Source organism: Microcebus murinus, chromosome X, assembly GCF_040939455.1.
Source record: "Microcebus murinus isolate Inina chromosome X, M.murinus_Inina_mat1.0, whole genome shotgun sequence".
Taxonomy (NCBI): domain Eukaryota; kingdom Metazoa; phylum Chordata; class Mammalia; order Primates; family Cheirogaleidae; genus Microcebus; species Microcebus murinus.
The window spans coordinates 122,426,755-122,437,014 of record NC_134136.1 but is presented as its reverse complement, the minus strand read 5'-3'; the positions used below and the strand labels follow the sequence as shown (position 1 = coordinate 122,437,014).

Below are 10,260 nucleotides of genomic sequence, written 5' to 3'. Positions count from 1 at the left end.
GCCTCTGCCGGAAGGGGATTTGCAGGTGGGTGGGACCGGAAAGACGCTACAGGGGAATGCTATGCTCTGGGAGTGTTGATATTTTCCAGACAGTCCTGCTGACTGCGTTCAAGCTGGAATCCTGGAGGGGAGGCGTTTTTACTGTCGTCGCAGGGCAGACAACGCTGTCCTTTCACAGTACCCACGCCTGCGAGTCAGCGCCTGGGGAGAAAAGCAAAGAGCAGGCCGAGGCCGGAGAGAAGAAAGGCTGGGAACTAGGGTGCCGACTTTGACTGAAATCTGAGACGGAGGGCACGGGAGGGCGAGCATTCGCCTTTGATTGGTCCGTGGGCGTCGTCGGGACCCACGCAGCTGGTTCGATTGGTTGGTGACCGCAATTGTTGTGGTGGCGGTGGCGATCTTGCCCACGTACTTCCGAGCGAGGGGCGGGGCTGTGCCCTGGCGCGCGTGCGCAGAGCCCCGGGGCCCCACCCGGTAGTTCAAGAACCTGTGAGGGGGCGGGGCAGAGAGGTGCTTGTTTTGGTTGTTTCCTTTGAAGCAGAAGGCCGGAACCAGTGTAGCAATAAACTTGCTGGACTTGGAGAGAAGGCTACGACAAACTCGCCGCAGTGCCTAAGTTTTGGACTTGACATCCGGGTTCTCCTTCTGGCGTGACTCGCGCGACACTGCCGACAGTTATCGAACCGGTGCCTCGATCTCTTTATCCGGGTCTAGGCGTTCCCGTCGTGCTTCGCGCACTACAGTTGTCCCCTCATCCGGGTTCTCTCCCGGCGTGCTCCGCGCCGGGTTTGCTGGGGGGTACTCGGCGGTACCGCCATGACTATTCTCCCCAAAAAGAAGCCGCCGCCTCCCGACGCTGACCCCGCCAACGAGCCGCCGCCGCCTGGGCCACTGCCCCCGACGCCGCGGCGTGGCGGGGGTGTGGGCGTGGGTGGCGGCGGCACGGGCGTGGGCGGCGGCGACCGTGACCGTGACTCGGGCGTTGTGGGGGCCCGTCCCCGGGCTTCGCCACCGCCACAGGGCCCGCTACCTGGGCCGCCGGGCGCTCTCCACCGCTGGACACTGACCGTGCCTCCTGGCGCAGTGGCGGGCCCCCGGCCACAACAGGCCTCTCCTCCTCCTTGTGGGGGCCCTGGTGGTCCTGGCGGTGGTCCGGGGGACGCGCTAGGTGCAGCAGCGGCGGGCGTGGGTGCGGCAGGCGTGGTGGTGGGCGTGGGCGGTGCCGTAGGCGTGGGTGGCTGCTGCTCCGGGCCGGGGCATAGCAAGCGGCGGCGTCAAGCTCCCGGCGTTGGCGCTGTTGGTGGGGGCAGTCCCGAGCGTGAGGAGGTTGGCGCGGGCTACAACAGCGAGGACGAATATGAAGCGGCTGCAGCACGCATCGAGGCCATGGACCCTGCCACTGTTGAGCAGGTAAGAGCTGTGGGCAGCTATGACAAATGAGACTCCCCAGAAGGGATCCAAGGAAGGCTGGTTCAGATCGCCCTAAGGGACCTAGGCCTTCTCATGGGGCCTGACACTTCTCTGGTGGTAGAGGCATAAACATTTTCTTGCTGCTCTCCAAAGACTTCGGGTTAGAGGCCCTAGATAAAGTGACAAACTTAAAGATGGGGTCTGAGGCCTCTTGTATGATCTATAGTCTTTATTTCAAGCTCTGGGATCTCATGTTGTAAGGTCAGTAGGTGGCAGTTCTCCAAGAGACACATACAGGATTGAGCTCTTCTGTGAGCAGGTGTCTCAGATCTCACCAGGAGACTTAGGTCTGTGTTCAGTGGCTTAAGAGGTCTTTTCCTCTTGGATAGGAGTCAGATTCCCCTCCAGGGAACTCAAATAAGGGGGGACCTCAGAGACGAGGTCTGAGCATCCACAAGGAACCTAAGCCATTTCAACAGTCTGAGACATTCTGCATATAGAACAGCCCCCGCCCCCTTCGCAGGGCTTAACGCTACACAATATCACTCTACAGTGGGGCCTGAGACCTCAAGGGTCCTAAGCCTGCATTTAGGGGCCTGAGACTTCATTTTCTTGAACCAAGGGACACACACAGAAACACACACCCTCTAAAGAGGGGTATCTTCAGAGCTTTTCTCAAAAGAATGTAAAATTTATTTCGGGGAGATAAGATTTCCTCCCCATTGGGGACAAGGGTCAAAACCAACACCCAGGGACCAGAGACACTATTTGAGTACATGAGACTCATTCCCTTTCTGAGTGACAGGGGTATACATTTCCCATCAGTGGCTTGAGAACTCCCTCGTTGGAGCAAGAGTCTGAACTTCTCTTCAGGATCTTAAGCTACTTCTGAGGGATGGGCCCCTCAGTCCTCCACCTCCCACAAAGACCTGAGCCGAGAAAATGAGACTCACAGCTACTGGTGCTTGAGATCCTCCTACTTATGGACTGCAAGTTTTAGAGACTGGGTCTGAGGCCTCTTCAGGGGCCTGCTATTCCCCTGCAGAGGTCCCAGGCGAGGTGAGGTCTTTAGGAGATCTTTTTCCTCAGGGACTGGTGTCTAAGTGTTCTTGGGGGTCTGAGACCACCACCCCCTCAAGGATATGCAACCTTTCTGCCCCAATTATGAGGGATTGAAACACAGCTGTGTTCTTGGGGACCTAAGATCCTGTCTTTCCCTCCATAAGAGGGGTCTGAGGGCCTCCCCCGCCCCCACGGGCCTGAGTTTCTTATCAGGGGCATACGACCCCTGCCTTGAGAACAGAGCCTCCTGAGACCACTTCTCAAGGGACACGGGCAGCATGGGATCCCACAGATGATGTCTGAGGCCTCCTTGCAGATCTAAGCCTAACTTCAAGGGCCTGAGACCCACTTTGCCAAGAACACTTGAGTTTTCCCCAGGGACAGGAGACTCATACATACACCAGTGGCTGTCATGTCTCCAGAGATAAGGCCTGAGCTTCCTCCTCAAGGAACTTGAAGTACTTCTCAGGAACAGGACTTCCCCCACCAGAACTGAGCACTGGGTCCTTTCCCTTGGGACATGGATATAGGGTCCTGAGGAGCAGTATCCTGAGTCTCCCCCCAATGGTTTGAACTTTACCTCAGGTGTGTTAGGGTCTGGTCCCCACCTGAGGACCTGACACCTGAATCTTCCCTGAGGCTACTGACACCTCACCTCAGACAACATACATGCACCCCAGTCTTAGGGGCCTTTTAGGGACTTATGATTTCCTGCCTGGGGGGCTTGAGAGGGGACTTGGACCTCAGACTTCCTTGAACCTTCAGGCTGTGAATAGGATAGGATTCTGAAGAAGAGTCTGGGCCTTTTCTCAGGGTCCTGATCTTCCCTTCTGGGATTAGAGTTCCTGTGCCTTAGGGACTGGATCCTGGACTCTCTCTTGGACATGAGGCTCTTCTCCCACCATACCAGGCAATCCTTTGGAATCAGGGAGAGGAACATCCTTAGTGTGGCCAGAGCCTCCACCATTGGACAGAGGGACCTGGGTGCTCTTCAGGATCATAAGAACCCCTTATCCTGAGCCCCTCCATGGCCTGGGCCAAGAAGGTCCTTCTACTTTCTATGAGATGGTTGTCAGGTCCTGGGACATGGAGTCCAGGGCCTCCTCTCTGGAACTTTTTTTTTTTTTTGAGACAGAGTTGCACTTTGTTGCCCAGGCTAGAGTGAGTGCCGTGGCGTCAGCCTAGCTCACAGCAGCCTCAAACTCCTGGGCTCAAGCAATCCTGCTGCCTCAGCCTCCCAAGTAGCTGGGACTACAGGCATGCACCACCATGCCCAGCTAATTTTTTCTATATATATTAGTTGTCCAATTAATTTCTTTCTATTTATAGTAGAGACGAGGTCTCACTCTTGCTCAGGCTGGTTTCGAATTCCTGACCTCGAGCAATCCGCCCGCCTCAGCCTCCCAGAGTGCTAGCATTACAGGCATGAGCCACCGCACCCGGCCTCTTCTCTGGAACTATGTTGTGCTATGCTTACTTCCCACCTGCAGGGCCAGGGAAACATATTAAGTTCCGAATTACTTTTGGCAAGCTTATTTCTTCCCAGAGACAGAGAAGGAGTTTGGGACATCCCCAGTCTGGAGAAATTCTCCTCTACATCCCCCTTCCCCTTGGCTCAGGTAAATCTTTCTGTACTTCACAGGGACCAGGGCCTTGTCTTGAGCCTACAGTTCTAGGTCCCTTCCCACCTATTATTACTTCTGGCAGGGTAAATCATCTGGACTCACAGGATCAGGCCAAGAGTTGTTTCTTCTCTCCATGGTTGAGGGCCTCTTTCCTCCACCACAGAAATAGGGAGCTGTATATCCCTGATCCCAGGGATAGAGAGGAAGAAGGTCCTGCGCTGCCATGGTACTCAAGAAAACACCCCCTTTCAGCCCCTCCCTTATACTTGTCCCCATAGGAATGTGGAAGTAAAGCTCTGTAGGCTCGTGAAACCTGCCCTTCCCAATGACGGAGAAGCTTTCTGTCCTCCCACTTCTTGGGATAAAGGGAGGAAGAAGACACTCCTCTTCTCTTGCCCTCACCTGGTCCAACTTGGGACCTTTTTTGGATGAGAAGAGGGGAGATTCTCCTGCCACCTCGGTCTTGGTTCTAAATTGTCACTTGGGGTGTTTATAGTCTGGAAGCCAGTTGGATCCCTGAGGAAGAGGGGAATTGTTGAGAGGAAGTCTGGATGGTAAATCTGGTCCCAGTTCTGACTACTTGTGCTTCCTGTTTGTCCTGATTCTCTGAATGTACCCCTCCTACCTTTATGAGCCTTTTTGGCACCCTGGGGTCCAGGTGCTTGGGAAGTGGTGATGTCTGGAGTTTCCTTTCCCAGCTGTGGCTGCCTTGCTGAGAGTCTACCCTAAGAAAACATTGGCTTGTAAGCATCCTGAGCTTAGGGACCCACAGAGGTTTTTGGTTGGTTGGTTGGTTTTTTCTTTTTTTGAGACAGAGTCTTGCTATGTTGTCCTGTCTAGAGTGCAGTGGTGTCATGACGGGCTCACTGCAACCTCAAACTCCTGGGCTTAGTTCATCATCCTACCTCAGCCTCCCAAGTAGCTGGAACTACAGACATGTGTCCCCACACCTGGCTAATTTTTCTATTTGTAGTAGAAATGGGGTCTCAGCTCTTGCTCAGGCTGATCTCAGACTCCTGGCCTCAAGCGATCCTCCCACTGTGGCCTCCCAGAGTGCTAGGATTACAGTCATGTGCCACCACACCTGGCCTCCCACAGAGCTCTTTGAGAAGGGGGTATGCATGCCAAGATAGTGGAGAAGCTGGATGTGGTACTGTAGGTGGTGCCTGGGTTCCAACTCCGGATCTGTCAGGGTTTTAGATGTACCAGAATAGGTTCTGCCTGTGCTCTCTGGGCCTCAGTTTCCTCACTGGCCAGGTAAGGTGCTGGTGAGGTGTCATTTAGTCTTGAGATTTTAGGTAACTCAGTCCAAAGCCCTCTGGACCTCTAGGTGACAGAGAATGGTGGTGTCTTTCGAGAAGGAACTAAGTTCCTCCCCTCTCTTTCCTTGCTCTCTGTCCGCTCCCAGCCATCCAAGCTCAGTGGGCAAGACAAGTGGCCTGTTTGGTGTGAGGCACAGGGTTGATGAACAGCAGTTTTTGTGGCCAAATGTGTTGTGGTGAACAAGCTTGGTGGGACTTCTTGTCAGGGGGCCTGTCAGATAGTGTGGGGAGGTAGAATTGTGTGTGGAAAGAGTTTGGGATTTGGAGCTGGGCAGGCTCTAGTTCAAACTCCCTGTCTCCTGCTTAGCTGCTTTATGGCTTTAGGCAAATTACTTCCCTCTTCAACTACTTTTTTTTTTTTTTTTTTGCAAAAGTCCGTCCATGCCCAGTTGAGTGTGTGAATATCCAACCTTGCCCACCTTGGACTTTGGCTGATTCTTCCTCTTGCCCAGGATGGGCAGTTTGTCCCAGCATCACCTTGGTTCTTCCCAGGAGCCTTTGTCCACCCCTACTAACCTATCTTTGGTAGCAAAGACTGATCATTTGACATCTAGGAACCTGCCAATTCCTTGAGCTCATACCACAGCTGGAATTGGGTAGCTAACTGGTAAGGAAGCAGGAAGGGATCTCTGCCCAGGCAACAGGGATTCGAGTCTTGTCTGTTTCTGCACTAAGCTTTTGTGTGGTCTTTGGGCAATTCGGTTTTCTGGGTCTTAGTTTCTCCATTCATGAAATGGGTAGTGGTGAGGGAGTGAGATTGGACTTACTGCTCTGGAGCAAGTTGTAATTGCTTCTTTAATTCTCTGCTCTCCACACCCTTCACAATTCATGAAAATTTAAAGTGAGACCCCTTGGCTTTTGGGGAAGTGTTACCTTTTGGGGGATGCATTAGGATATTTCAAGTAGTGTTTAGCTTCCTTCTCCCTGGCTGGTGCTATACGCCTTTTAGTGGTTTTTTGGGTTTTGGGGGTTTTTTTGAGTCAGAGTCTCACTCTGTTGCCTGGGCTAGAGTGCTGTGGCATAAGCCTAGCTCACAGCAACCTCAAACTCCTGGGCTCAAGTGATCCTTCTGCCTCAGCCTCCTGAGTAGCTGGGACTACAGGCATGCACCACCATGCCTGGCTATTTTTTTCTATATATTTTTAGTTGGCCAGTTAATTTCTTTCTATTTTTAGTAGAGACAGGGTCTCGCTCTTGTTCAGGCTGGTTTCGAACTCCTGACCTTGAGTGATCCTCCTGCCTCGGCCTCCCAGAGTGCTAGGATCACAGGTGTGAGCCACTGCTCCCAGCCTGGGTGCTTTTTTTTTTTTTTTGAGACAAAGTCTCACTTTGTTGCCCAGGCTAGAGTGAGTGCTGTGGCATCAGCCTAGCTCACAGCAACCTCAAACTCCTAGACTCAAGCAATCCGGCTGCCTCAGCCTCCCAATTGGGGTAGCTGGGACTACAGGCACGCACCATGCTTTTTTTTTTTTTTAACAGCTTTATTGAGATGTAATTTATTTACCATACAATTCAGCGATTTAAAGTGTACAATTCAGTGGCTTTTACCGTGTTTCCCCGAAAATAAGACAGGGTCTTATATCTGTTTTTCCTCAAGAAGACACCCTAGGGCTTATTTTCAGGGGATGTGTTATTTTCCCCTCAAAGCCTCAGCTTGCAGCACGCACGGGATGGCCGGGACCTGACAGGGGGAGCTGACCTTGTTGGTGGGGCTGCCTGCACCTTTCCGGTCACCTCTGGGATAGTAGCTGTCACGATGGGACAGATGAGAAGGGCTGCTCTTCTTGTTTACCGCTCCTTGAGGAAATGCATGGGTTGTGCAGATATGCTGTGTAGCCACGCCCATCACTAGGTCTTGTTTTCGGGGTAGGGCTTATATTGTGCAAATGCTTAGAAATTCTGCTAGGGCTTATTTTATGGGTAGGTCTTATTTTCAGGGAAACACTGTAGTATATTCACAGAATTGTGCATCCATCACGACAGTTAATTTTTGACCATTTTCATCACCTTAAAAAGAAACCCTACACCCCTCACCTATAATCCTCCAACCACCCTCATCCCATTCCAGCTCCTGGCAACCACTAATCTACTTTCTGTCTTGATTGATTTGTCTATTCTGGACATTTCATATAAATGGAATCATAAAATATGCAGCTATGTGTGACTTGGCTTCTTTCATTTAGCATAATGTGTTCAAGGCTCATCCATGTTGTAGTATGTGTCAGTACTTCATTCCTTTCTATTGCCAAATAATAGGTTCTTGGGAGTTTTTTAAACCTCCCCTTAGTGGCCCAGCAATAGGTTGAGGCCTTACTCTTGTGACCTAGAGAGCTTGTGTTGGTCCTTAGAGGGTAGTGTGTCTGTTTTTCTTACTGTGCTTCTTTTTTTTTTTTTTTTTTTGAGACAGAGTCTCGCTTTGTTGCCCAGGCTAGAGTGAGTGCCATGGCGTCAGCCTAGCTCACAGCAACGTCAAACTCCTGGGCTCAAGCAATCCTTCTGCCTCAGCCTCCCGAGTAGCTGGGACTACAGGCATGTGCCAACATGCCCGGCTAATTTTTTCTATAAATATTAGTTGGCCAATTAATTTCTTTCTATTTATAGTAGAGACAGGGTCTCGGTTTTGCTCAGGCTGGTTTCGAACTCCTGGCCTCGAGCAATCCGCCTGCCTTGGCCTCCCAGAGTGCTAGGATTACAAGCGTGAGCCACTGCGCCCAGCTCTTACTGTGCTTTGCCCGTGGAGTCGGGCCAGTGTTCCCCCGAGTGTTTTGGGGGAGGGGGTGGTCTTGGCACCAGGGTTGCTGGGACAGAGCTGTGAAGCTCAGAATATTAAACACTTCTTGGCCATGGGCTCTGGGAAGACATCTGTCCATTAACTGCCATTGCTGCTGCCATCTTCTCCTGTCCCCTTCCCCCTCCCCCCTTTAGTGGCAGCTCATTCATCCATAGCGTTAGCAGCTTCCCAGGCTAGGAGGGGAGATTCCAGGCCCCTGCTGCCTTAATTCTAACCCTCTCCCTAGGAGGATGTGAGGAAGTTAGATCCTGCCGAATGGGAGCCATGCCATGTTGTCTCACAGCCATGAGGCCCTAGAGTTCAGACACCAAGGAGGTTTTATTAGTCTCCTGTGGCCACTGTGACTAATTACCACAGACTGGGTGGCTTACTTAATATTATTTTTTTTCCTCTTCTGTCTGTAACTAAAACACATAAGCCTGCTATACAGACTGGGTGGTTTAAAACAACAGAAGTTTATGCTCTCACAGTTCTGGAGGCCAGAAGTCCTAAATCAGTTTCATTGGGCCAAAATTAAGGTGTCAGCAGGGCCACACACTTCCTCCAAAGGCTCTAGAGAAGAGTTCAAACCTTTCTATTAATAACTTCTGGTAGCTGCTGGCATTCCTTGGTTTGTGGCTGCATCATTCCAGTCTCTGCCTCCATCTTCACATTGCTTTCTCCTCTGCATGTGTGGTTTTTCTCCTGCCTATCAAATCAAGTCTCTGTCTTACAAGGACACTCGTGTTTGCTTTTAGGTCCTACCTGCTATTTCAAGATAATCTCCCCATCTCCAGATCCGTAACTTAATCACATCTGCAAATGCCTTTTTTCATTATAAGGTAACATTTACATTAGAGATTAAGATCTGATATCTTTGGGTGGCCATTATTCAGCCTACTGTAGAGGTGTTCCTGTTTCCCTTCCAGGGAGGGGAAGGGAACTCCTTAAGTGGTCTCTTACTGGGCAAAGTCTTGTGATATTTGAGTCTGCCCAGTATCCCTATTATTGGGAGGCTTGGTATCCCCATTTCACAGATTGAAAAACTGGCTCAGAGCAGTTCATCACATGGCTAATAATTGGTGGAGCTGGATTGGAACCTAAGTCAGTTGGGTTCATAGCCTGCTTCTACCACTTCAGCCTTTAGACCAGCAGGTTGTAGAGTCATGCCTCAGCTCCTGGGATACTCTGGTGTCAGAGAGCTTTGCCCAGTCTTTTTGTGGAATGTCAAAGATGTGGAGGGATTTTCCCACAGGCTATACAAGGTTCAGGGCCTGAACTGCCTGACCTCCTCATGCTGGGGCATTGATGTAACAAAAACTTATCTAGGGCTGAGCTTTCCCTCACCCCCACTCCCACCAGCCTGTTCTAAACAATGTTTTCCGAAAGAGAAGGGCCAGATCCCAAGCTCTTCAGGTTGATGGTGCCAGAGCCATTGGGTGCTAGAGGTCTGGCCTTTGTTTTTTTTTTTTTTTTTTTTCTTTGAGACAGAGTCTCGCTTTGTTGCCCAGGCTAGAGTGAGTGCCGTGGCATCAGCCTAGCTCACAGCAACCTCAATCTCCTGGACTCAAGCAATCCTGCTGCCTCAGCCTCCTGAGTAGCTGGGACTACAGGCATGCACCATCATGCCTGGCTAATTTTTTCTATATATATATTAGTTGTCCAATTAATTTCTTTCTATTTTTAATAGAGATGGGGTCTCGCTCTTGCTGAGGCTGAGGTCTGGCCTCTTGATCCAGACCTAGATGCCAATCTGGCTGCCCCAGGACCCAAACCCTGCTTGTGCAAGAGTCTACTCAGGCCTTCTTTGTTTTTAGAGACGAACCAAAATTTTCCTAGGATAGGCTGCCAGGTATAGCTCCATGCTGTGGCTCATGGGGTCTCTCATGTTTCCTCTACACTAGGTCTTGTTGGTACCCAAACCCCAGCTCTTTTCTGCCTTTGTAAAATGAGGATAATGCTGCTTGCCACCTGGACTGTGGTAAGGATAATTAAATGAGGTCACCCTTTGCACATGGCACCTGGCATAGGGCAGGTATTCAGCTAGTATGAGTTCATCTTTCTTCCTGGC

At 51.2% G+C, this 10,260-nt stretch overlaps 1 protein-coding gene across 2 annotated transcripts in view; it reads left to right on the top strand.

Annotated features, from left to right (window-relative positions):
• The first annotated feature begins 30 nt into the window (after positions 1–30).
• Positions 31–10,260, top strand: part of OTUD5 (OTU deubiquitinase 5) — a 32,284-nt gene continuing 22,054 nt past the window's right edge. For both annotated transcript variants that reach the window (XM_012738052.3, XM_012738051.3), the window contains exon 1: positions 31–1,410. In XM_012738052.3, the coding sequence (XP_012593506.1) occupies positions 817–1,410 (594 nt within the window). In that variant the 5' untranslated portion in view covers positions 31–816. The remainder of the gene's footprint in view (positions 1,411–10,260) is intronic.